Source organism: Erinaceus europaeus, chromosome X (assembly GCF_950295315.1).
Source record: "Erinaceus europaeus chromosome X, mEriEur2.1, whole genome shotgun sequence".
NCBI classification, from domain to species: Eukaryota; Metazoa; Chordata; class Mammalia; order Eulipotyphla; family Erinaceidae; genus Erinaceus; species Erinaceus europaeus.
The window spans coordinates 16,881,584-16,908,673 of NC_080185.1; the positions used below are offsets into that span (position 1 = coordinate 16,881,584).

The window sequence follows — 27,090 nt, forward strand, 5'->3', positions numbered from 1 at the left end:
CAGGATGAAATTGTAGTAGCATCCGCAACTTGGTGGCTGAAATGCAGTAAAATATAAAGAAGGACAATATGTCTAATGAACAGGAACCATAAAGTAGGAATAGAGCAGATGGGAATAGTGATCTTAAGGTGGAGACAAGCTAGGAAGTCTATTTTAGGTATATTCCTGGAGGCCTATGACTGTGGTAATTTTTTTTTGCTGGAGCTTGATAGCTAACCTACAGGTGAACTAAAAATATTGTCTGGGAAGATTGTGTCAGAGTTGAGAACAGTACTAGAAAGCTGGCTCCCAAACTTGTCTAGCAGGAAAGCAATTACAGAAGCTAGTACTTCTGCATCCTACAATGACCTTGGGTCCATACTCACAGAGGGTTAAAGAATAGGGGATGGGATATCAGAGGATGGGATACAGAGTTCTGGTGGTGGGAATCGTGTGGAGTTGAACCCCTCTTATCTTATGGCTTAGTCAATGTTTCCTTTTTTAAAAAAAAAAGATTTTACTTTATTTTATTTTTTTAAAGATTTTATTTATTTACTAATGAGAAACATAGGAAGAGCGAGAGATCCAGACATCACTCTGGTATATGTGCTGCTGGGGATTGAACTCACAGAACCTCGTGCTTGAGAGTCCGATGCTTTATCCACTGTGCTGCCTCCCGGACCACAATGTTTCCTTTTTATAAATAATTTTTTTAATTTAGCATTACTTTATTGAATTCTTAGAAGCAACTCATTGATATTTTGACTGGATTTGCATTGAAGTTAAAGGGACAGTTGGGGGGCAGGAAAAATCTCTTAATAATTTGAGGCTTTTCTAGCTAAAAATAGTATTTTCATTGATTTGATCTTATGCCCCCCTCCTTTTTTTTTTTTACCAGAGAACTACTGTAACTCTATGACTTATGGCAGTGTGGAGGATTGAACCTGGGACTTAAGAGTCTCAAGCATGAAAGTCTCTTTGCATAACCATTATGCTATCCACCCCCCACCCCATCTTATGCTTTTTGACAAGTAGCAAAGAATTGGAGCTAATTCTGCACCAGGATTCCAAAGCCCCCAAGCTCCCTCACTTCACTCCTTACCCAGAGTCTTTTGCTTTAATGCCTCAAACCCAGTCCGAGTTTCACTTTGTATTTTCCCTTTATGTCCTTGTTTCTTAAGTTCTGCCTATAAGTGAGATAATCCATCTCTGTTTGGCTTATCTCACTTAACGTGATTCTTCCAAGCTCTATCAAAGATGAGGTGAAGAAAAGTTTCCTCGTTTATTTATTTATTCCTTTTTGTTGCCTTTGTTTTATTGTTGCAGTTATTATTGTTGTTATTGATGTCGTTGTTGGATAGGACAGAGAGAAATGGAGAGAGGAGGGGAAGACAGAGAGGGCGAGAGAAAGACAGACCTGCAGACCTGCTTCACCGCTTGTGAAGCGACTCCTCCTACAGGTGGGGAGCCCAGCTCGAACTGGGAACCTTACTCTGGTCCTTGCACTTCGCGCCACATGCACTTAACCCGCCCTGCTACTGCCCAACTCCTTGCTTCCCCATTTTTAGTAGCTGAGTTGTATTCCATTTGCAGACACCTGTTACAAAGAGATGGGAGAGTGTACCCATGTGTCAACAACTGTATTGTCAACAGTTAAACCCCTGATAAAAAATAGGAAAAAAAACCTAAAATCTGTACAAAAGGGAAGGTACTTAAAAAATAAAAATAGACTTGGAATAAAAAAAAGAATAGGAGCTATAAGTATGTGATCTGATATCACTTTGGGTATGAATTTTTCCATTTGTTAGCTGTGTAAATTTATGTAAACTCTGTTCCTCTGTTTTTACATTTTTAAATTATGTTTACTGCAGCAAATAATAGTAAATAATAAAGTAATCATGTAAAACATACAGAAAGAGGTCTGGGAAATAGTGACCACGGTAGTATAGTAAAGTATGTGATGCCAGTGTAATTTATTCCTAAATTCCTTTTTGTTTTTTAGTTTAAATTTAAATAAAGTAATTTTATAATTATACTAGAAATATATATATCAAATTGGTTTTGTATATTAATTTTAAACTTATTTCAGTTGAAATCAGGTTTAATCTGTTTAAAAGTTCTTGATAATTTCTTTTTTATTTTTTTATTGGGGAATTAATGTTTTACATTCAACAGTAAATACAATAGCTTGTACATGCATAACATTTCCCAGTTTTCCATATGACAATACAACCCCCACTAGGTCCTCTGTCATCCTTCTTTGATGGACCTTGAAAAATTCACGTTAAGTTAAGTAAGTCAGAAACAACAGGATAAATATGGGATGATCTCACTCTCAGGCAGAAGTTGAAATACAGGTTCTTGATAATTTCTAACAAATTGGTAAGTTCCATGGTCTAGATTTGCTTAATTTTCATAATTATTCATAAATTATTCACAAGAATGTATATTCTTATGTCATTGAATACCAATTTTATGTCCATAAAACCAAATTTATGAAAAAAGAGAAAAATGGGCAAATATATGTAAATATAGATAGTTATAGAAATAATAGTCAACACATATCTGTCATCTTGGTAGTATTATAGTTTCCAGTGGAGGGACTGGGGACACAGAACTCTGGTGTGTTATCACATAACTTTGTAAATCAATATCAAATCACTAATTAAAATAAGCACAAAAGTCTTTTGCTAACATCTGTGCCCAGAAGTTCAGGTTTCCCATGGTGATATTGTGCTGTCAGGACCTGCCATCCTTTGTTGTTATACTAATGATGTCATAAAGCCCAGGAGGGGCTGCAGCCCATAAAGGATGGTCCTAGTCTTAGTCTAACTCATTTGAAGAAAGTGACTCTTTGAACGACAACATGAAACCCTTTATTTATTTATTTCTGTTATATATTTGGACAGTAGTCCAAAGTGATGTTCTGAATAGAAACTACAGTAATAGATCCAATATTACAGGTAAGTACCTAATGATAATATAAATTATGACTTACTACACTATTCACCAAAGAACTCAAACTAAATGTGCTTAAGAAATCTGTTGTTTCTTTTTTTAAAAAAAATATTTATTTATTTCCTTTTGTTGCCCTTGCTGTATTCTTGTACTTATTAATGATGTTGTCGTTGTTGGATAGGACAGAGAGAAGTGGAGAGAGGAGGGGAAGACAGAGAGGGGGAGAGAGAAGATAGACACCTGCAGACCTGCTTCACTGCTTGTGAGGCGACTCCCCTGCAGGATCCTTATGTTGGTCCTTGTGCTTAGCGCCACATGCGCTTAACCCGCTGTGCTACCGCCCTATTCCCAGAAATCTGTTGTTTCTTGACTCTTACTACTTATACTCAAAAACCTAGGTAAAAGGATAAGCAACCCAAGAAGCAGGAATAACACATTTACTCTAACTAATCAGAGATGTCTTACAGATTTGGCTTCTAGAATGTGACTGGGGAAGTGATTGGGGAAAGATGACAATAGTGATATACTCAAGAAGCTTAAAATATTCATTGATAAAGGTCTGATTTTGGACAATAGTGACAAAGTATGATAAAAATGGGACAGCTACTATATATATAGTATATATATACATATATATATATGAACAAATACATACGTATATAACTATAACAACTATTCTGTCGATAAAATTTCTTTGACAGGGGGCATTAAGAACACTGAATCAACGATAATCAAGATGGAAAACTCTAAGAAACGCCTTCTCGTTATTGTAATCGGTGTGATGATTATAGGTTTTGTCTTCAGCTGTTTCTGTTTGCTCCACTATAACTGTATGGCCGATGAAGTTCTGAAGTCAGGAGTGTAAGTTTTACATCTTTAAATTAAGAATGGGAGGTGTTTGCGTGTCTGGCGAGTATTCCATTGTGGTGGTTACTTAACATTAACAGTAGATCTCTAAAGAGTTATCAACTTTTTGTAGATGGACAATTTCACTTAAATGACATCAGCTCTTTATTGTGTTCTTTGGGACAAAATGAATGAAACTGGAGGTGATTATGCTCAGTGAAATAAATAAAAGACAACTACCATATGGTTTCACTTATATGTGGGATCTAGAGATTTGATTTATATGAACTTGTCAAGAAAAAAAATCTGAACAAAACAGAAGCGAGCAAACTAATACTTATGAGATGGTTCTTTGGGAGGTAGCAGGGTGGGGTACAGAACTTTGGTGGTGGGTTGGGTGTGGTGTGAAACTGTAGTCATCTTACAATCCTATAACAAACGATTAATAACATAAAATTTAAAAATTAACTATATGAATTAGAAATATAAGTATTATGTGAGTGTTAATTTTCCTGGTTTTGATTAAGTATATAAGGAAATATTCTGTACTTAGGAAACATATGCTAAAAGTTAAGAGATATTATGTATGCAATCTATTCTCATACAGTTCAGAAAATAATAGTTTCTGTGAGTGTAAATAATTTTTAAAAAGATTATTTAAAAAATGACATCAGCTATTAAATATTTTCAAGGTCATATTGAATGACATCAGTTTTCGCCAAAGCTATGTCCTATTTAGGGATCAGCTCAGTTTCAGGGTATTAAAGTCATTATAAATCAAGTCTAGGAAAAGAAGGTATGGCTATCCAAATAAGATAGAAGACTGAAAGGGTGGAGGTGGGTCTCTGCATTACAAAGACAATAAAACATAGTGGATAATTCCACGTTTTAAGATGTAATAGCATGAAAAGTTACTGTTGTTGCTCTCATGTTCTCTGTTTCTGTTCTTATAAATAGAATTGGGTTAGCCCTGACATATTGGGTTCCCTAAAATTTCCTAGGACAAAGACTAATTACTAAAATATATTGGTATCCCTGTACTCCAGTTTGACATAAATAATGGATAAATAGGCATAGATAACTCAATGATGTAAATATAATAGGACAAAATAACTGATCTAAAGAGTTTATTTTTCTTAATAAGTTCTGACACTTAATATTGTTTTTTTGTTTTTGCCTCCAGTCACTGAGGCTTGGTGCTGGCACTATTAATAATGGCTCCTGGAAGCCATTTATTCTCTTATCTTTATTTTATTTTATTTTATTTTATCCAATAGGACAGAGAGAAATTGAGAGGGGATGAGGAGATACCGAGGGAGAGAGAAAGAGAGAGATGTGCAGTCCTACTTCGTCGCCTGTGAAACTTCCCCTCCGCAGGTGGGGAGTGGGAGCTTGAACCTAGGTCCTGGAACATAGCACTATGTGTGCTCTTAACCAGGCACCCCACCAACCAGCCCCCTGAAGTGATTTTTTTTTACACCAGAGGGACATACCTCTGATTTCTCGTGGGACTGGGGTTTGAACCTGAACTTCTGGTGCCTCAGGCATGAAGGCCTTTCTGCAGAGCTACTACACCAAGTAACTAGGTAACCAGTCTATGACACTTAGTATTGTGACTTTTTGTTGTTTTGATTTTGTCACAAAGATCTCATGCCTACATGACTCCTTGGTTACTCCCAATGAACTTTTCCCCCCCATTTTAATTTCATAGAGTACTATGTGGCCTTAACCAGATACCCCACCAACCAGCTCCCAAAGTGATTTTTTTTTTATACCAGAGGGACATACCTCTGGTTTCTGGTGGGACTGGGGTTTGAATCTAAACTTCTGATGCCTCAAGCATAAAGGCCTTTGTGCAGAACTACTACATTAAGTAACTAGGTAACCAGTCTATGACACTTAGCATTGTGACTTTTTGTTGTTTTGTTTTTGTCACAAAGGCTGCATGCCTACATAACTCCTTGGTTACTCCCAGTGAACTTTTCCTCCATTTTAATTTCATATAGTACTATGTGCGCTTAACTAAGTACACCACCAACTAGCCCCCAAAGTGATTTTTTTTTTACACCAGAGGGACATACCTCTGGTCTGGTGGGACTGGGGTTTGAACCTGAACTTCTTTTTTTAAAAAAGATTTTTTAAAATATTTATTTATTCATTTTCCCTTTTTGTTGCCCTTGTTGTTTTTTATTGTTGTAGTTATTATTGTTGTTGTTATTGATGTCGTCATTGTTGCATAGAACAGAGAAATGGAGAGAGGAGGGGAAGACAGAGAGAGGGAGAGAAGGATAGACACCTGCAGACCTGCTTCACCACTTGTGAAGTGACCCTCCTGCAGATGGGGAGCCGGGGGCTTGAACTGGGATCCTTGTGCTTTGCGCCACGTGCGCTTAACCCGCTGCACTACCGCCCGACTGCCAAACCTGAACTTTTGGTGCCTCAGGCATGAAGGCCTTTCTGCAGAGCTACTACACTAAGTAACTAGGTAACCAGTCTATGACACTTAGCAGTGTGACTTTTTGTTGTTTTGTTTTGTCACAAAGGCCTCATGCCTACATGACTCCTTGGTTACTCCCAGTGAACTTTTCCCTTTAATTTCTGATAGAGAGACATCACAACACTCTTCCACCTTTCATTGTATCTTACTATTGCTGTGAATGGTGCTCAGTGTGCTACCTGAAGACTCAACAGGGTCCTTGTGGATGGTAAACTGCTCTCCACCAGAACAGGTTTTCTCTCAGTCCTTCTGATTGCAACTTCTTTTAAAAATCAGTTTTTTAAAAACAGAGATTTAAATTTAAATCTACAAACTGGTTATCCTTTGTGGTTGAGATAGTAAAATAGTCACTTTAAGTTTCTAATAGTTTTCGAATATTATTTTTTTATGTTTTTTGAATATTATTTTTGATTCAATAGGACAGAAAGAAATTGAGGGGGAAAAGGATATAGAGAGGGAGAGAGAGATACTGGCAGCACTGCTTCATTGCTTCTGAAGCTTCCTCCCTGCAGGTGGGGACCAGGATAGTTACACATGGTAATGTGTGAACTCAATTGGGTGAACCACCAACCGGCATCTGTAAAATACTTAAAAGAAAACACTTTTAATATGAGTTCATATGTGTGCCACCTGAGTCATGGCTTTCACCACACTCCAATTTTTACTGGTTCAATTTTCCTATCAGAGTCCAGAAAAGACCCAGAAGCCCATATTTTCTGATAACAGCAATAGGACTGGTGTATTATCTGGAATTACTGCTGGTGCTGGTTTAAATTGTCATACTAAAAATTTTTTTTTTTAATTTTCAGGATCAAGAAAGATTGTTTAATAACTTCATCATCCAAAATTATATCTGCTCGATCCCAGACAAACAGTGTGTATGGTCCAGAAAATCAAGCCTTGCTGTCTAGTTTTGACAAGTTCGCTGGGTTTCCAGCTCTAGAAAAGTTTTCACTTCCAACATCCAATATAGAAAAGTTGATCTGGCTAAGTCTAGAAAAGCCATTCTTAATATCTAGTTCAGAGATGTTTAACAATCCATTGAATCTGGAAAAGCCATCTAGTCCAAAGAAAGAATATATAGAATGCCATCTGCTTAAGGGACATGGTCAAAAGAAAAAGTCACATAAGTCAGCCCGCACTAGAAAGTCAGCCCGGAAGTCAGCCCAGGCCCGGAATTCAGCCAGTTCTCCCCATCTAAAAAGAGCAGCTATGGCAACCCTGTCAGAAAGTGGACAATACTTAGAGAGTGGACAATACGTAGACAAGTCAACCAGATCCTCTTGTCCACTAAGTCTCACCTGGCCACTCACAGTTGCCAAACTACAGAAATGGACAAACCGTAGCCCCTTGAAAAGATCAGATAAGCCCAAGATAAACAAACCATGCAGATGCTACAAGGAGAAATGTCTTGTGTGTAGCTTTTCTGAGCCTTTGCTCAATGATACTTCTGAGGCCAAGGAGAATAATGCTCAAACTTCACTTTTCTCAAGTCAAGTGCAATCCTTTTCGGGATCCATTTACAGGGTAGGTTGTGAGGATAGTGTAACCCCTTATTACGACATAAGCGACAGTGATATGATGGCATTTAACAGTAATGATGAAAGTGACAAAGAGATAACCATTATTTGCAAAGTAAATCGTGAGGCCATTATCCAAAAACGCACTCAAAGTAAGGAGAGGAAGCGTTTAATTAAAAATAAAAAACAACCATGAAGAAGGAAATTTATGCCAACTATGTTGTACTCACCATCTAGAGACCAAAAGTGAGAAAAAAATCCATTAGCAACTACTAATGAGACTGTTCTTATCCATCTTAAAAGAAATTGATTTGAACAAGTCATTAAATGGCATAACAAATGCTTTTTGTGTGGTGATTATTGCATTTCAAAGCATATGGCTCTTTTATTTTTAAGGGAAAATTCTTTTTTTAAAGATTTTTATTTATTAATGAGAAAGATAGGAGAGAAAGAACCAGACATCACTCTGGTACATGTGCTGCCGGGGATTGAAATTCGGATCGCATGCTTGAGAGTCCAGTGTTTTATCCACTGTGCCACCTCCCAGACTACCATATGGCTCTATACATATACATCTTACTTAGATCACTGGGATGAAATCATAAAGACACAAGGACACAGAAACCTAGACAGGTCTAACTGCCAGAGGAAGTACCTTAAACTCCTCCTCCTCTTAGGATACTCTCCAATTGAAACCCCAACCCAATTAAGCTTATTTTTGAATATCCACATATAACCCTCGCAGTTTAAGCCTGTCTTCTTGTGCTCAGGGGAGGTGGCTCAGTGGTAGATAGATGTGTAAGGCACTAGGTTCAATTCCCAGCACTCCATAATATGCTGGAGTGATGCTCTGGTCTTTCTCATAAGAAATATAAATGGCGGAGAGTCGGGCGGTAGCGCAGCAGGTTAAGCGCATGTGGCGCAAAGCGCAAGGACCGGCTAGGGTCCTGATTCGAGCTCCCGGCTCTCCACCTGCAAGGGAGTCACTTCACAGGTGGTGAAGCAGGTTTGCAGGTGTCTGTCTTTCTCTCCCCCTCTTTTCCCCATTTCTCTGTATCCTATCCGACAATAACAATATCAATAACAACAACAATAATAACTACTACAAGGGCAACAAAAGGGTATAAATAAATAAATAAATATTTTTTTAAAAAAGAAATATAAATAGGGATACAACTTAGGACCTACTGGGGGCCAGGCAGTGACACACTTGGTTGAGCTCTCACATTACAGTGTGCAAGGTTCTGAGTTCAAGCCCCTGGTCCCCACCTGCAGGGGGAAAGCTTCATAAGTGGTGAAGCAGGGTTTCAGATGTCTCTCTCCCTCTCTCCTCACCCCTCTCAATTTCTCTACCTCTATCCAATCTTCTTCTTCTTCTAGCATTTGCCCTTCTTCCGTAGCCAGTCAACAGCGTCAGGTTGAGCCTGATGTCAAGTTTCGAGACCTCCTTTGAATCTGGAGAGGTGGCAGTCGTTGACTATGTGGGTCATAGTCTGTCTGTAGCCACAGGGGCAGTTCGGGTCGTCTCTGGCTCCCCAGCGATGGAACATAGCGGCGCACCGGCCATGGCCTGTTCGATAGAAATTGAGGAGGGCCCAATCATAACGTGCTAGGTCAAAGCCGGGTAATTTTAAAAAATAACAGGATTTTTTTTTCCACCAGGGTTATCACTGGGGCTCAGTGCCTGCATGACAAATCCATCACTCCCAGTGTTTTGCTTGCTTGCTTGTTTGTTTGACAGGACAGAAATTGAGAGGGGAGGAGAGAGAAAGACTAGCAGTTTTGCTTCACTCTTGTGATGCTTTCCCCCCCCTGCAAATGAGGAGGGAGGGGTTTGAACCTGGGTCCATGAGCATGGCAATGAGTGCATTTAACCCACCCCTTTACCTTTTTTAAAGACTTGCTGTGGCTCTTGGTGGAAATGGGTCTGTATTTTTGGGTTCTCTGGCCCAATTTCTATTTATATGGCAGAAGAGGGTTCTCCCATAATTCTCAGAAGCAATTCTCAGAACTAGGATTCAACTTGGTTCAGCTCAATTTTTACTTCTAACCACAGATAGCATCAGGTACCACTGGCTAAGGATTCAGGCCTATAACACTGTTGAGAATACAGGACGCAGAGGGTCCTGGAGAGTACATTCTGTTTTCACTAGGTTTACATACATGGAACTGGGATGTACGCTAGCTTATTTTGTTTTCACTAGACTCACACAGTGAAGAGTTCTCTTCTTTTTCTGCACTATATGAAGGGGGAGGAGTTTACTCCATTGGGCCAATGAAAAGATGTAAAAAGGGTCATAGAGAAGAAGGTCTTGGACAAAGAGGGGTCTTGGGCCTTGGTTGCTGACCTTGAGACCCTTGGGAAATCTATCCCCCCAAGTCTTTTTCCTAACTTGACTTTGCACGGCTAATAAAGAACAAAATCAGAAACTGTACACCTGAAGGAGTGTCCTTTGAAATTCATTTCAGAGGAGCAGTAACAAACCAAAAAGGGGATCCTCCTGGTTTCTTGATCACCTCAACAACACTGCCTCCTACCCCTGTTCCCAACTTCATGTACCCTTGCACACCGAGGTTGGGTTGTGATGTGTGCTTCTGACCACCCAGCTATAGACTGGAGCTGTCAATGATCCCCTCCTCAAACTTCAGACACCAGTCACAAAAAAAAAAAAAAACATTTTGGGGGCTTGGGGGAGATATCATAATGATTACACAAAAAGGTTTTCATGCCTGAAGCTCCAAAGTCCCAAGTTCAATCCATTGTACCACCAAAAACCAGAGCTGAGAAGTGCTCTGGAAAAACAAAAACAAAAACAAAACATTACTGTCTGTACTTTTGACCAACTAGCTCTAAGCCATAGTTTCCCACAACTTCCTCTCCCTTTGGATTCCATTAATTTGCCAGAGTACCTCACAGAACTCAGCGAGAGCTGATGAAATAGCTCCCTTGGATGGTGCGTTGCTTTGGCATCAGTGAGACTCAGATGTTAAAGAGCGAAATCAAACCACCATCCACTGCAAGGAAGCAAAAGATGTTCACGAATTGCAATCCGGGCCGAGATGGTGACTGGTGTTAGTCTACCAAGCTCGACCCTGAACAAAGCTCAAACCATACAATTTATAGGAATTCAGACTACACTCAGGGAGGGGGAACACATCACCTTACCAGCCTATATCCAATCATTTCAAACTTAGCAAAAGCCTGATCTATTCAGAGCAAAGCATGGGCTAGTTTTAGACATTACACCAGACCAATAGGTCCCAGCCAAAGTGGGGGTCACCACATTTTTTTGTTCTTTATTGGGACCACCAACCATCTGTTTGCAATCTATCAGGTCATCATTTGTCAGGCCATTTTTAACTGTCTGGTAACAGTATTCTGTTGCAGAGGTCATGATGAGTCCTGCTCGCTGCAGGGTCTGTCAAAATAATTGATGGCCTCTTAGGTTCTGTCGTGGGGAAAAGGGCAAGGAATTTTCCACCTCACTGGGCAGGAGGGCAAAAAGCAACTATATTTAAACTATTCTTAAAACTCAAACTCAAAAAGCAACTATACTTATAACTATTCTAGAGTTACTGCCTCTCACATCAGATTCGAGTCTGGCCCCCACCACATGGGAGGAAGCTTTGGTGTTTCAATCTCTTTCATTCTCTCTCTCTCTCTCTCTCTCTCTCTCTCTCTGCTTTGATGCCTCTCTGTCTCTATCTGGGAAGAAAAACTCAGAGAAACATTTTACTTACACACAAAAGAAAATGAAAGAAGAAAGGAATGTATACTTACTAGAGAAAGAGATGCCCAGGGCAAGGAAGGAATGTGGACCAACCCCCTATGCCCTCTCCAGGTACCCTACGTTCCCCAAATCTCCACACATTCACAAGGCTGGAAGCTCTCTGAACTCTTAGTTGTTAAGGAAGTCTCATTACCTAGGCCCATCTGCTTGCCCAATGGCCACTGGTGATGGTATTCAATCTCCAGGCCCTTGCCCCTCCCCTGAGGTGAGGAGGAAGGAGAGAACACAAAATTCCAATCCATTTTAGAGGTTGGTTGCCTGAGGCCAACCTTAGAAGCTTTCTTATTAACATAAAAAAGCACCTTGATTGCTTTCAACACTTAAGACATCTCAAGGATTTGGGGAGCTATGAATTAGGAAACTTGACCAGGGAAGACCAACTAATATGAGACTCAGCCATCAACCGAATAGCCAAATGTGTAATTTTTTATTACATTACAATATCACATTCTGGGTGCTCAGTTCTGAGTAGGAAATTTCTGACAGTCACATGGGTGTACGTGTGTATGCGTGTGCATGTGTGTGAGAGAATTTTAACATTTTATTTATTTGATAAGAGACTAAAATTGAGAGAGGAGTGGAAGATAAGGAGAGAGAGAAATGCCTGCAGCCCTGCTCCACCACTCATGAAGCTTCGAACCCCCTATAAGTGGGGACTAGGGGTTTGAACCAGGGTCCTTGTGCATGGTCGCATGTGCACTTAACCAGATGAGCCATGGCCTAGCCTCTGATGGTCACTTCTAACTACCTCCTGTGACTGCTACTACAGTGTGTGGGGGGGGGCTGCTGCAGAGCCCCCATCTGAAACTCCTTATCAGTCAAAGTGATCTAGTCTTCGAAACTTTCAATCTGACTTTTCATTCTTTTGTGTCAACCGTTAAAATGGCCAAAGTCTTTGGCTTGTTGTGCACTCTTAAAACGGTCATAAATGGAGGTCTGCTCTTCAATTCATTTTCCCCAACACCACCACGTTCTCAATCAGCAGGAGAGGGACGACACAGAAGAACCCTGGAGTTCTCACCCTCTGTCTTTATCTGTCTTTGTCAATCTGAGAAAGCTAACTTGGAGTGTCGAAGGCCTAGTGATAAAAAAAAAAAAAAAAAAAAAAAAAAAAACGGGGCCCAAGCAGTAGCACAGCTGGTTAAGCGAACAGCACAGACCGGCATAAGGATCCCGGTTCGAGCCCCCGGCTCCCCACCTACAGGGGGGTCGCTTCACAGGCAGTGAAGCAGGTATCTATCTTTCTCTCCTTCTCTCTGTCTTCCCCTTCTCTCTCCATTTCTCCCTGTCCCGTCCGGCAACAACAACAGCAATGACAACAATAATGGTAACAACAACCATGAACAAGGACAACAAAAGGGAAAAAAATAGCCTCCAGGAGCAGTGGATTCGTAGTGCAGGCACTGAGTTCCAGCAATGATCCTGGAGACAAAAAAAAAAAAAAAAGAAAAAACAGAAAAAAAGAATTAATTAAAAAAAAAAAACAGGGAGTTGGGCTATAGCGCAGTGGGTTAAGTGCACATGGCAAAGCACAAAGGCCTGAGTAAGGATCCTGGTAGGAGCCCCCAGCTCCCCACCTGTAGGGGGGTCGCTTCGCAAGTGGTGAAGCAGGTCTTCAGGTGTCTTATCTTTCTCTCCTCCTCTCCGTCTTCCCCTCCTCTCTCGATTTCTCTCTGCCCTATCCATCAACAACAGCAATGACAACAATAACAACTACAACAAGTGCAACAACAAGGACAACAAAATGGGGAAAAATGGTTTCCAGGAGTAGTGGATTCGTAGTGCAGGCACCGAGCCCCGGCGATAACCCTGGAGGGAAGAAAAAATAAATAAACGGGGCTGGGCGGTAGCACAGCGGGTTAAGCGCAAGTGGTTCAAGGTGCAAGGACCACATAAAGATCCTGGTTCGAGCCCCGGCTCAAACCCGTAGGGGAGTCACTTCACAAGTGGTGAAGCAGGTTTTCATGTGTCTGTCTTTATCTCCCCCTCCTCTCTCCATTTCTCTCTGTCCTATCCAACAGCAATAACAATAATAACAACAACGATAAACAGCAAGGGCAACAAAAGGGAAGAAGAAGGAGGAGGAGGAGAGGAGAAGGAGGAGAAGGAGGAGGAGGAGGAGAAGGAGGAGGAGGAGGAGGAGGAGAAGGAGAAGGAGGAGGAGGAGGAGGAGGAGAAGGAGAAGGAGGAGAAGGAGGAGAAGAAGAAGGAGAAGGGGAAGGGGAAGGGGAAGGGGAAGGGGAAGGGGAAGGAGAAGGAGAAGGAGAAGGAGAAGGAGAAGGAGAAGGAGAAGGAGAAGGAGAAGGAGAAGGGGAGGAGAAGAAGGAGAAGGAGAAGGAGGAGGAGGAGGAGGAGGAGGAGAAGGAGAAGGAGAAGGAGAAGGAGAAGGAGAAGGAGAAGGAGAAGGAGAAGGAGAAGAAGAAGAAGAAGAAGAAGAAGAAGAAGAGGAAGAAGAAGAAGAAGAAAGCCTCCAGGAACAGTGAATTTGTATTGCAGGCACGGAGTCCCAGCAAAAACCCTAGAGATTCAAACAAACAACAACAAAACCGAGAGTCCAGCGGTAGTGCAGCGGGTTAAGCGGTTAAGCGCAGGTGGCACAAAGCGCAAGGACCTGCGTAAGGATCCCAGTATGAACTCCCAGCTCCCCACCTGCAGGGGAGTCGCTTCACAGGTGGTGAAGCAGGTCTGCAGGTGTCTCTTTCTCTCCCCCTCTCTGTCTTCCCCTCCTCTCTCCATTTCTCTCTGTCCAATCCAATAACAACAACAATGATAAACAACAAGGGCAACAAAAGGGAAAATAAATATAAAAAAAATTTTTTTTAGTTTTTAAAGAATGTTGGTATGCATGAGACCCCTTCTGTTTCATTTGGTTTAAATCCCCCCTGCTTAACACTATTCTATTTACATAACCACTTCATTCTATTTACATAACCGCTGTTAAGAAGCACCACCCTCCCTCCAGGGCATTAGTGGTTCAGTGATAGAATTCTCGCCTGTTCCACCCCCTCTCCTTGTCACACCCTGATCCTCTCCTTGTCACACTCTGATTTTCACCAGTCACTTTTCTCTCCACCCTCTCTATGTCACATCCTGTTTCCACCCTGCTTGGCAAGTATATATAAAGACAGCATTGTGAGTTTTACGGTACCTTTAGTTTAGCTTAGCTCATCTTAGATTGTGCTGCGTCCTGCATGAATAAAGAGATACTGCCTACACCTCAACCATGAGTCCCTGGTCGTCTGTTACCCACCCGTGAAGCCAGCCCGGCGAATATAACATAGCCCGGCGAAAACAACAAAAGAAAGAAAAAGAGACTTTAGGGGACCAGGTGGTGGCACAGTTGGCTAAGTGCACATGTTACCGTGCCCCAGGACCCTGGTTCAAGTCTCTGGTCTCCACCTGCTGAGAGAAAGTTTCACAAGTGGTGAAGCAGTGCTGCAGGTGTCTGTCTTCTTTCTCTATCCACCTTGCCTTATCAATGTCTCTCTGTCCTACCAAATTAAATATATAAAGTTAAAAATTAAAAGGAAGGGAGAGAGAGGGTTTAGGATGTCAGGTGGTAGTGCATCTGGTAGAGCACACAAGTTCCCACGTGCAAAGCCCTGGGTTCTAGATCCCGGTCTCTACCTGCCAAGGGGAAGCATCATGAATAGTGAGGAGGTGATGCCGGTATCTCTCTGTTGCTTCCTCCCTCTTCCCTCTCAGATTCTTTCTGTCTTTATCAAAAAAAACATTTCTTTACTGGGGGATTAATGGCTTACAGTCAACAGTAAATACAATAGTTTGTACATGCGTAACATATCCCAGTTTTCCACATATCAATACAACCCCCACTAGGTCCTTTGCCATCATGTTTCAGGACCAGAACCCTCCCCCCCAAAAAAATTTTTTTAATAAAAATGACAGTTATGGGTAAGAGAGATAACTCACTGGGTACTGAGCAAGCACTGCCTCGCATTGATCCAGGATTGAACCTTGACAGGATGTGCTAGTGCTACGCTCTCTCCCCCTCTCTATCTCTCAATGCTGTTTGTCTCCTTTCTGTCTCTCAACCCAAATGAAAAAAAAAAGTGGCCAAGAGTGCTGAGATCACAAGTGTGAGGTACTAGTTCCAACAAAACAAAAAAGGACAAATGACAGTTATACTATAAACCATTAAACCACCTCCCCCCAGAAAATAAAAAAGAAATAAAAATGAGAACCTTGCAAAAAGAGAGAGTTGTTATCTCATAATTCTGTAAAGCAATATTAAATCACTAATTTAAAAAAAAGAGTTATAACTATTCTGATTTTTTTTAAAAATATTTATTTACTACTGGATAGAGAAAGAGAGAAATTGAGAGGGGAGGGGAGATAGGGAGAGAGACAGAGAGACACCTGCAGCCCTGCTTCACTATTTGTGAAGCTATACCCCCTACAGGTGGGGACCAGAGGTTTGAACCCTCTTCCTTCTGGTCTCTCTTGTCTAAGATTATAAGTTACTTAATATTTCAACAAAAAAGTCGTTATTGAAATGTATTAACACTTTAAGTCCACAATTAAAATTCAATCATGTTACTTATTTGAAGTCTTAAGTGCTTAGATTAAAGGAATATATGCTTAGAACTTGGGTCTATGCATTAAAAAGTTTGACACATTCCATCTATTTTTCCCCTCTCGTGTTGATTAAATAGTGATCTGTAGGACTATAAATTAATAGAAGTTCTTCTTCTACTTCTAGCGTTTGCCCTTCTTCCGTAGCCAGTCAACAGCGTCAGGCTGAGCCTGATGTCAAGTTTCGAGACCTCCTTTGAATCTAGAGATGTGGCAGTCGTTGACTATGTGGGTCATAGTCTGTCTGTAGCCACAGGGGCAGTTCGGGTCGTCTCTGGCTCCCCAGCGATGGAACATAGCGGCGCACCGGCCATGGCCTGTTCAATAGCGATTGAGGAGGGCCCAATCATAACGTGCTAGGTCAAAGCCAGGTTGACGCTTGCAGGGGTCTGTGATGAGGTGTTTGTTCTTTACCTCAGCTGACTGCCAACTCTTGTTTCCAAGAGTCTGGAACAGAGAAGTTCAGTGTAGGCGTAGGAGACCAGATTGGATGACAAGACGTCAAGCGTTGGACAGGGTGGGAGAAGATATCCGCATATATTGGCAGGTCCGGTCGAGCGTAGATGTGGGAAATGAACTTAGATGATGCCGCATCCCGACGAATATCTGGCGGGGCGATGTTGTTAAGAACTGGCAGCCATGGAACCGGGGTGGAACGGATGGTTCCAGAAATTATCCTCATGGAGGAATATAATTTGGAATCGACCAAGTGGACATGGGGGCTATGGAACTATACTGGGGCACAGTATTCTGCAGTGGAATAGCATAATGCCAGAGATGATGATGATAGAAGTGTATATTAACACCATTCCTGCCACCAAAGGTCTGTGTCCCTACCCCCACCTTATACCTCATCTTCTTATAATATTTCCCATCTCTTCTGTCATGGTCCCTTACTTCTTCCTTCTCACCCACTCTCTGTTGTTTGTCCCCTGTCCAGCAAAAGTCAGACTTAAATGCTCAGTTAGTTCACCCAAAGTCTCCTTACATTCCTACCTGTCAAAAAGCACCTGAAAGTCAGCTTACAAGTCTTGGGCTCAGACCATGCCCTCCTTTTTGTTTTGGCTGCAGAATCCTTCCTCACTCATCATAGAATTTGTTCCTGGATATGGACTTGAAGAGAATTTTTCTTTGTTGGTGTATTGCACCAAAGCAAAGGACTCTAGGGAGGAAAGAGGGTTGGGGGAGGCTTTGGGGTCCTGGTGCCTGATGGTGGAAAAAGACCCAGACTGGGGGTGAGAGCAAGAAATAATATCCATGTGTCAACAACTCTTCTGTAAACCATTAACACACACACACAGACACACACACACAGAGACACACACACACACCCTCAATTTACAAAAAAAATTCTACTTTGTTCCTTTTATACAGTATTGCCCCTTCTATAATCTTATCACCGAAAAGCAAGTGTGGGAAGGTCAGATTGCAAAACATTCTTCATGTATGTTTTCTAGATGAAATAGTAGAAGCACTGAGCTGAAAGTGTGCTCAGGTCTCTCTGTTCCATTTTCCTGTGTGTGTGTTGAGGGGGGAGGATTTCTGGGAGGAACTGAGGAATGTTTATTCAGCAAGAAGCCTACTTTTTTTCTAGAGTTGTAAAAGAATACTTGACCTCCAATATGGACCCACTATCTAGTGCCAAACCCTGTCACACTAACTTTACCAGAAAAGGGGAAAAAAGTCACTTTACCTGTGAGTCAACCCCACAACAGAAACAGATCTTATTACCTCTTCTTCCCTCTAAAGAAAAGAGGACATTTATACAGGTAGAAGTGGGAAAGAGCTAGAAAACTAGGGGCTGGACTTCAGGACAACTGGGGAGGAATCAGAGGTCTTCAGATCTGGGGCCCGGTGGTGGCACACCTGGTTAAATGAACACATTATCACACACAAGAACATGGGTTCAATCCTCTGGCCCCCACTAGTAAGGGGAAAGCTTCATGAGTAGCAAAGAAGTACTGCAGGTGCCTCTCTGTCTTTCTCTCCTTTTCTATCTCCCCCTTCCTCTCAGTTTCTCTCTGCTCTATCAGAGAAAGTTAAAAAAAAAAAAAGAAGGGGCCAGGTGGTGGTGCACCTGATTGTGAGCACATGTTACAATGCACAAGGACCCAGGTTCGAGGCCCTGGTCCCCACCTGCAGTTGCAAAATAATGAAACTAAAAAGAAGGGCACACAAGATGTACAATGTCCATGATGTCCAGCAGGACTCAAAGTCCCCAGCTGTATCACTACCTTGAAGCCTTCAGTCCCTGACACAGTCTGCGCTGACCCCAAGAATTAGAAAGCAGCAAAGGAAATGGAACAGAGGTGAGAAAAAGGCTCTCTGTGTGCTTCCGCTCGGCACCTCCTTAACGTAACCCACCTGCAACCCTCAATTATTTCTGTGTTTCAGTGACCTTAGCAAACAAGGATTAAGCATGATTAATTAGTTTTGCAATTATTTACCTAATGCACAGGAAGAGCCATCTTTGAAGTAAATGTCGGCTAATTATAGCTTACATTCAAGACTTTCAGATACTGCCGCTTTTTCCCCACTTTTATTTCCTTAATATGCCTGACTCAACACAACATACTGAAAGGATTGCCAAGGGAGATAAATAAATTGCCATAAATACTCAATAGATTAAGTATTTTACTTTGAAAGACAAAACCTAAAAACCAAAACATAACAACAAGCCAACCATTTTCCTTACAGTAGTGAATAATTTCTTGCTAGCTAACAATTTGTATAGGGGTGGAGAGAGAATTCTAGGAAGGGCACCTGGCTTGCCATGTGTTCGAGCCAGGTTTAAACCCTGGTGCCATTTAAGAATGCCATAGCACTAGAGGAAGTTCCAGTGCTGGTATCTCTTGCTCACTCTGTCTTTTTTTTTTTTTTTTTTGCCTCGAGGGTTATCGCTGGGGCTCAGTCCCTATACTATGAATCCACAGCTCCTGCGGTCAATTTTTTTAAAAAAATTTATTTATAAAAGGAACCACTGACACAAAACATAGGATAAGAGGACTACAACTCCACACAATTCCCACCACCAGAAATCCATATCCCATTCCCTCCCCTGATAGATTTCCTATCCTTTGTCCCTCTGGGAGTATGGACCAAGGGACATTATGGGGTGCAGAAGGTAGAAGATCCGGCTTCTGTAATTACTTTCACACTGGACATGGGCATTGACAGGTCGATCCATATACCCAGCCTGTCTCCCTCTTTCCCTAGTGAAGCAGGGATCTGGGGAAGCGGAGCTCCAGGACACATTGGTGGGGTCATCTGCCCAGGGATGTCTGGTTGGCATCATGATAGCATCTGGAACCTGGTGGCTGAAAGAAGAGCTAACATATAAAGCCAAACAAATTGTTGACTAATCATGAACATAAAGGCTGGAATACTGCAGATGAAGATTTGGGGGTCTCAGTTTTGTAGATAGTTAGTAGGCCTATTTTAGTTATATGTCAAAGACTATACTACTTTTTTTTTCTTTTCTGAGCCTGACATCTGATATGCAGGTGGATTCAAGCCATTGTCCGGGGAGATGATGCCATGGCTGGAAAAAGGACCAGAATGCTGGATCAGGGAAGAGAGTAGCTCCCAAATATGGGAAAGATGTATAAATATTGTTGACTGTAAACCCCACTAATTTGATGTGATCTGGGGTCCATATTCAACTTAGGAGCCTATGTGACCTCTGCATCCCTATAGGTCTGAACTCACATTCTGTGATCATGAGTAAGAACGTTCCAAGCTGCCTCATTTCAGAACCCATCTTCCTGAGGTGGAACATAGAGTATGTTGTCCAGCTCCCCTTTGGAGAATGAAACATTCTCTACCGTTGTTGATTCATATTGAGGGTAAGGCCCTATGGGGGTCCACAAAGGGGTCTATTGTGTTGTTCCTGATAGAGATAACTGGTAACAATGGAGAGAGGGATTTATTCAAGGCCTAGGATCATCATGTCTGTTTGGGAATCTCAGGACTCCCTGACTAGGGCCCCAGATGATGGGGTGGCCTGATAGAGACTAAAGAGTCATCTTTAAAGTATGCTAATCTCTTGCCCTTATTCAGTTTTGTAGTCCTAATTTTGATAAGGTTAGCTTTGAGGTGACTGAGGGAAGTGTAATAGGAAGTAAGTGGGAAAGGTATCTAAGTCTAAGTAGAAACCATTTCATTAGGTACTTTATGGTGTCTTTTTAGGTCTTTCTACTTGCTGCATATACTAACTCACTGCAGACTATTGTACACTTTTGCTTTCAGGTATATATTTTGCCCCATTTTGTGGATACTTATGAACATATGCCCTATCTCATGGGAGTTGGTCTATATCTAGGTTTTGGGACTTTGTTAGCAAGTGGACCACCTGAAACGGAATTAGAGAAAGGAAAGGTCTCACCTGAATTAGAGAAAGGAAAGGTCTCACCAGAGTAATGAGGCTGAAGGGTTGACATTCCACACCTGATGTCTCTGGACAGTCTGAAGTGAGGCATGCTGAGGTACTCATTGTGTTGATTAGGTTGGGATCAGCAGATGCAATATCATTTGGTATGAACTGAGAGAAGCATAAAAAGTAAGCCCCACTGTAGACGTTCCAGGACTGGGGGAAATAGAGGCTTTATAGAGGAAGTGGGAGGTTCCTGCTGTCTTAGGATTTAAGAAGGTAGTAGACAGTTAATGCTATAATCAAATTATTTTGCAATTGGGTTAACTTTGAAAATCCCTTTGTTAGGATTTGCTATATCATATGCAACATCACCATAATTTATGCCCTTTTATATTTTTTGTGTATAGCTGTGTCTTATAGAGTAATGTCACCAGTTGCTTCTGTTCTCCCTGTTAAGATTTTAGGAAAGTCAACATTTCAAAGACTCAGCCTATGGTCTGTGCATTAAAAAGTTTGAGACAGTCAATCAATTTTTCCCCTCTCATATTAATTAGTGATTTATATGACTACAAATTAATGGGAGTGTACATAAACACCATTCCCACCACCAAAAGACTGTCCCATCCTCTCCCCCGGCCCCCTAGTGAAGCTGAACATCCACCCTCACCCTCCACCCAGAGATTTTAACTTTGGTGCCTTACTCCAAACTCAGTCGAATCCTGCTTTGAGTTTCCCTTTCTGTTCTTCTTTCTCAACTTCTGTTGATGAGTGGGATCATCCCATACTCGTCTTTGTCTTTCTGACTTAGCTCACTTAGCATAATTCTGTCGTATGCTTTACATTGGTTTGTTCTAGCCCTCCCCAAACCAAGAGAATTGGATCAGTCCAATTAATTTCGCGGGCCTGCTTGGCCCCGCCCCAAGGAACCCCGAGGGAGGGTTCCTGAGTTCCTGAGTTCGAGAGTTTGAGAGTGACAGAGTAAGAGAGAGTTCCACAGTGGAAGAGTTTCAGAGGGTTCCCAAGTACAAGAGTTCCAGAGTGCCAGAGTTGGAGAGTTCCTGAGTTCCAGAGTAAGAGAGAGAGTGCTTGCGCCGCCGCAAAGAGACAGCAGAGTTCTGTTTGGTGATTAGTTTGTCTTAGTTTATGAATCGTTGTTCCTGAATAAAGAAATACAGCTTCCCTGCCCAGCCGTTGTCTCCGCATCTCTGTTACCCACCGTGAAGCTAGCCGGCCCAGCAAGAGCCTTCCGAAATTTTAACAACATAATTCCTTCTAGCTTCATTCAAGATGGGTCAGAGAATGTGGGTTCATTGTTCTTAATAGCTGCGTAGTATTCCATTGTGTATATATACCACAGCTTTCTCAGCCACTCATCTGTTGTTGGGCACCTGGGTTGCTTCCAGGTTTTAGCTAATTGTGCTGCTATGAACATAAGTGTACACATATCTTTTTGGTTGGGTGTTATGGAGTCCTTGGGGTATATCCCTAGGAGAGGAATTACTGGGTCATATGGAAGGTCCATGTCTAGCCTTGTGAGAGTTCTCCTGACTGCTTTCCACAGATGTTGGACCAATTTACATTCCCACCAGCAGTGCACAAGTGTTCCTTTCTCCCTACAGCCTTCCATCATTTGTTGCTGCTGTCCTTTTTGATGCATGCCATTCTCACAGGGGTGAGGTGTTATCTCAGTGTTGTCTTTATTTGCATTTCTCTGACAATCAGTGACCTGGAGCAATTTTTCATGTGTTTGTTAGCCTTTTGGATCTCTGCTGAAGTGAATATTGTGTTCATATCCTCTGCCCAGTTTTCGATGGGGTTGTTTGCTTTTTTGTTGCTAAGTTTGATAAGCTCTTTGTATATTTTGGTGATTAGTCTCTCGTCTGGTGTATGGCATGTGAAGATCTCCTCCCATTCTGTGAGGGGTCTCTTTGCTTGTGTGATAGTTTTTTTGGCTGTGCAGAAGCTTTTTAATGTGATGTAGTCCCATTGATTTGTTTTTGTTTTTGTCTTCCTTGCAATTGGGTTTGATGCTGTTGACTGGCTACGGAAGAAGGGCAAACGCTAGAAGAAGAATTAAAGATGTCCTTGAGGTTTAGGTGGGAAAGTGTTCCACCAATGTTTTTCTCTAAGTATTTGATAGTTTCTGGTCTAACATTCAGGTCCTTGATCCATTTGGAGTTGACTTTTGTTTCTGGTGAGATAAAATGTTTCAGTTTCATTCTTCTGCAACCTAGCTTTCCCAGCACCATGTATTAAAGAGAGCCTCCTTCCTCCATTTAATACTTTGGGCCCCCTTATCAAAGATTAGATGTTCATAGATGTGGGGATGGGCATATTTTTAATAGGACAGAGAGAAATTAAGGGAGGGGGAAGATAGAGAGGGAAAGAGAAAGATAGACACCTGCAGACTTGGTTCACCACTTATGAAGCAATCCCTCTGCAGGTGGAGAACCAGGGGCTTGGACTAGGATCCTTGCACCAGTCCTTGAGCTTCACAGTATGTGTACTTAACCCAGTGCATGACCAGCAGAGGTAGACAGCATAATGGCTATGTAAAGAGACTCTCATGCCTGAGGCTCCAGAGTTCCAGGTTCAATTCCCTGCCCCACCATAAGCAAGAGCTGAGCAGTGCTTTGGTAAAATAATAATGGTGATGGTGATGATGATGATGATGATGATGATGATATTGCCAATCCAGTACCAGTAAAATGGTGCAAGCCCTAGCTTCAGAAGAAAACTGAATTATAATAAAATTTCAAATTCACATTTATCCTCTATCACCAGTCTCTTTCCTTCATAAGCAAACATTTACCTAGTAAAAGGCAGGGAACTGCCAAGAGGACAAGAACCAAAATAATGAATGGTTGAAATAATTAGTCCTGTAAATACTGAGAGTTGACTGTATCATTCAAATCTAGATTTCCCTGCCTGCCTGTTTGCAAAACAAAGAAGTGATGTCAACTTGTGTAGATGCAAATTAGAACACAAGCATAGGATAGAGCTTCTTTTATTGCCATTTACTCATTTAATTTAACAGAAAGGTATTTACAGAAAAGTTAAATAAGATCCTGAAGTACTTCGGGACTAATGACAGTTATTTGAAATTATGGGCAATAAAAGAAATTAGCTTCCAGAAGTGACATTACTTTGAAAAGGGAATATCATTAATGCTGTCTAAACAAGCCTCCACTAGAAACCTTAGTTCCCTTGAAAGGACTGAGCTGGATGACAGCCTGGGAGATAGCACAATGAATGATGAAGCGTTGGAAACTTAAGCTTGAGGTCCCAGGTTCAATCCCCAGCATCCCATATGCCAGGCCGATGCTTTGGTCCTCTCTCTCACCCTTGTAAATAAAATCCTAAGGAAAGAAAAAGACTAGAGATAACAAAGAGTGGAATTACCAAGACAAAGCTTACTATACTGATCTCCCTCTCTTTCTGTCTCTGTCTCTCTGTCTCTCTCTCTCACTCTCACACACACACATACACAAACACACTAAAAAGTAGAGGCCCTTGAGGTAATGCAGTGCATAGATTATTGGACTCTTAGACATGACAGCCCAGAGTTCGATTCTTGGCATTGAATGTACCAGAGTGATATTCTGGTTTTTCTCTCTTTTGGTATTTTTTTTATCATTTTTTATTTATTTACTGGATAGACACAGCTAGAAATCGAGAGGGAAGGGTATAATAGAGAGGGAGAGAGACAGAGAGATACTTGAATCACTGCTTCATTACTCAGAAAACTTTCCCCCTGCAGGTGGGGACTGTGGGCTCCAACCTGTGTCCTTGCACATTTTAACATGTGTACTCAACCAGGTGAGCTGTAACTGACAAGCCCCTATTCTGGTTTCTCTCTCTCTTCCCCCCCCCCTCTCTCTCTCCGTCTTTATCATGAATCAATCTTTTCTTTTTGTATATTTTTTAACCAGAATACTGCTCAGCTCAGGCTAATGGTGTTGCAGGGGATTGAACCTGGGACTCTGGAGCCTCAGGCATGACAGTCTCTTTGCATAACCAGTATGCTATCTACTCCTACCCTATTTTTTTTATTGCTACCAGGGTTATCGCTGGGGCTTGGTGCCAGCACTACAAATCCACCACCCTTGGCAGCAAATTTTTTCCATCTTTTTGACTGTTTGTTTGTTCTTGTTTTTGTTTCTGTTCTATTTGACAGGAGAGAGAGAAATTGAGAGAGAATAGGGAAGACAGAGAGAGGAAAGATAGACAGCTGCAGACTTGCTTCACTGGTCATGAAGTATTCCCTCTGCAGTTAAGGACCGGGGTCTGGAACCCTGGTCCTCAAACGTGTAGATTCGTACCCTTTACCAGGTGTGCCACCATCACACTGCCATCAATAAATCTTTAAAAAATAAAAAGAAGAGGCCAGGTAGTGGTACACCCAGCTGAGTGCACATGTTGCAATGTACAAGGGCCCAAGTTAGAGCCCCTTGTCCCTAGGAAGAAAGCTTCGTGAATGGTGAGGCAGTGCTGAAGATGTCTCTCTCTTTCTTTCGCTATCTCCCTCTCCTCTGTATTTCTCTCTGTCTCTATCCAATAAGTAAGTAATAATAAGTAAATAAGTAAATAATAAAATAATTTAAGTTAACTTTAAAATATAAAAGAGAAAATGGAGAAATAGCTTACCAGGTGGTATACCTGTCTTGCTATGTATGTGGCCTAGGTTCAAGTCCAAAGATCACACTGAGGTGCTAAGGTGTCAAAGAGAGCTTCAATACTGTGATGTCTCTCTTTGTCTATCTTTCTGGACCTCTTTCCCCTTCTCCTCCTCTTCCTTCTCCCCCTCTTCTTCCCCCCCTCCTTCTCTATCTTCTCTCTCACTGAATGAAAAAAACGAACTGCATGGCCCAGGAGGTGACTCAGTGGATAAAATGTTGGACTCTCAAGTATGGGATCCCAAGTTCGAACTTGCATCATATTTCCCCAGCATCATATGTGCCAGAGTGAAGTTCTGGTTCGCTCACCCTTCCTCCATCCCTCCATCCCTCCCTCCTTCCCTCCTTCCCTCCCTCCTTCATAAATCAGTACGCCTTGCAATATAAAAATAAGAATAAGCAGTCTTGGAGCAGTGAAACTAAATATGTGTTAGACCCTAAGGTGAGAAAATAAATAAACATTAAAATGATGCGGACACTTGCCTGGATAATCTACACGTCAATTCTGCACACAGAATGCAACAATCAGCAAACACTGGCCCGGAGTGGAGCTGTGGCTGCTCTGTCTGAACAGCGCATTCACTCATTCCACAGTCTCTTCTGTCCCTCTTCCTTATCTCAGATGCTTGTCAGAGAAGCAAGCTATAGAAACAGAAGCCCTAAAGGGACAGGGCAACCTGACATGACTCTCCAGGGAGGAGGTGACCCGAAATTGATACATGTGGTGAAGAAAAGATAATTAATTCTCAGCACTCAATTCACAGGGAACATTCCGCAAGGAAGAGTTAAAATGTTAAAACTGAATTTGCTAGGGAAGTCTCCAATGGAGGGGTTGGGACAAAGAACTCTGGTGGTGGGAAATATATGGAATTATACCCCAGTTATCTTACAGTCTTGTAAATCATTACTAAACCGCTAATAAGATTTTAAAAAACTGAATGTGCAAAGGATATCTGAATAGAAACTCACAACACCTACTCTGTTCCTCTCTGCTTTTTAAAAAATACATATATTTATTATTGGATAGAGACAGAGAGAACTTGAAAAAGGAAGGTACAGAGGGAAAGAGACAGAGAGACACCTGCAGCTCTACTTCACCACTCGTGAAGCTGTTCCCCTACAGGTGGGGACCGGAGGCTTGAACCCAGGTCCTTGCACACTGTAGTGTGTGTGCTTAGCAAGATGCTCCACTGCATGACCCCAACTCTCTGCTTTTTGTCTTTTTTTAATGATTTTCTTTTTTAAAAAAATATTTAGTTAGGGAGTCGGGCTGTGTCGCAGTGGGTTAAGCGCACGTGGCGCAAAGCGCAGGGACCGGCGTAAGGATCCCAGTTCGAGCCCCCGGCTCCCCACCTGCAGGGGAGTCGCTTCACGGGCGGTGAAGCAGGTCTGCAGGTGTCTATCTTTCTCTCCCCTCTCTCTGTCTTCCCCTCCTCTCTCCATTTCTCTCTGTCCTATCCAACAACAAAGCAACGTCAACAATGGCAATAATAACCGCAACGAGGCTGCAACAACTAGGGCAACAAAAAGGGGGAAAAATGGCCTCCAGGAGCGGTGGATTCATGGTGCAGGCACCGAGCCCAGCAATAACCCTGGAGGAAAAATATATATATATATATTTATCCCCTTTTGTTGCTCTTGTTGTCTTGTTGTTGTAGTTGTTATTGCTGTTGTTATTGATGTCGTCATTGTGCGAAGCTCAAGGACAGGCATAAGGATCCCGGTTTGAGCCCCCAGCTCCCCACCTACAGGGGGTTGCTTCACAGGCGGTGAAGTAGGTCTGCAGGTTTCTGTCTTTCTCTCCCCATCTCTGTCTTCCCCTCCTCTCTCCATTTCTCCCTGACCTATCCAAAAACAA

At 42.0% G+C, this 27,090-nt stretch overlaps 1 protein-coding gene across 1 annotated transcript; it reads left to right on the forward strand.

The window, feature by feature from the left end:
• The first annotated feature begins 2,847 nt into the window (after positions 1-2,847).
• Positions 2,848-8,143, forward strand: CXHXorf66 (chromosome X CXorf66 homolog). Its single transcript, XM_060182724.1, has 3 exons — positions 2,848-2,942; positions 3,639-3,798; positions 7,090-8,143. Exons 2-3 carry the CDS (start codon positions 3,674-3,676, stop codon positions 7,994-7,996), a joined length of 1,032 nt encoding a protein of 343 aa, XP_060038707.1. The 5' UTR covers positions 2,848-2,942; positions 3,639-3,673; the 3' UTR covers positions 7,997-8,143.
• The last annotated feature ends 18,947 nt before the right edge of the window (positions 8,144-27,090 follow it).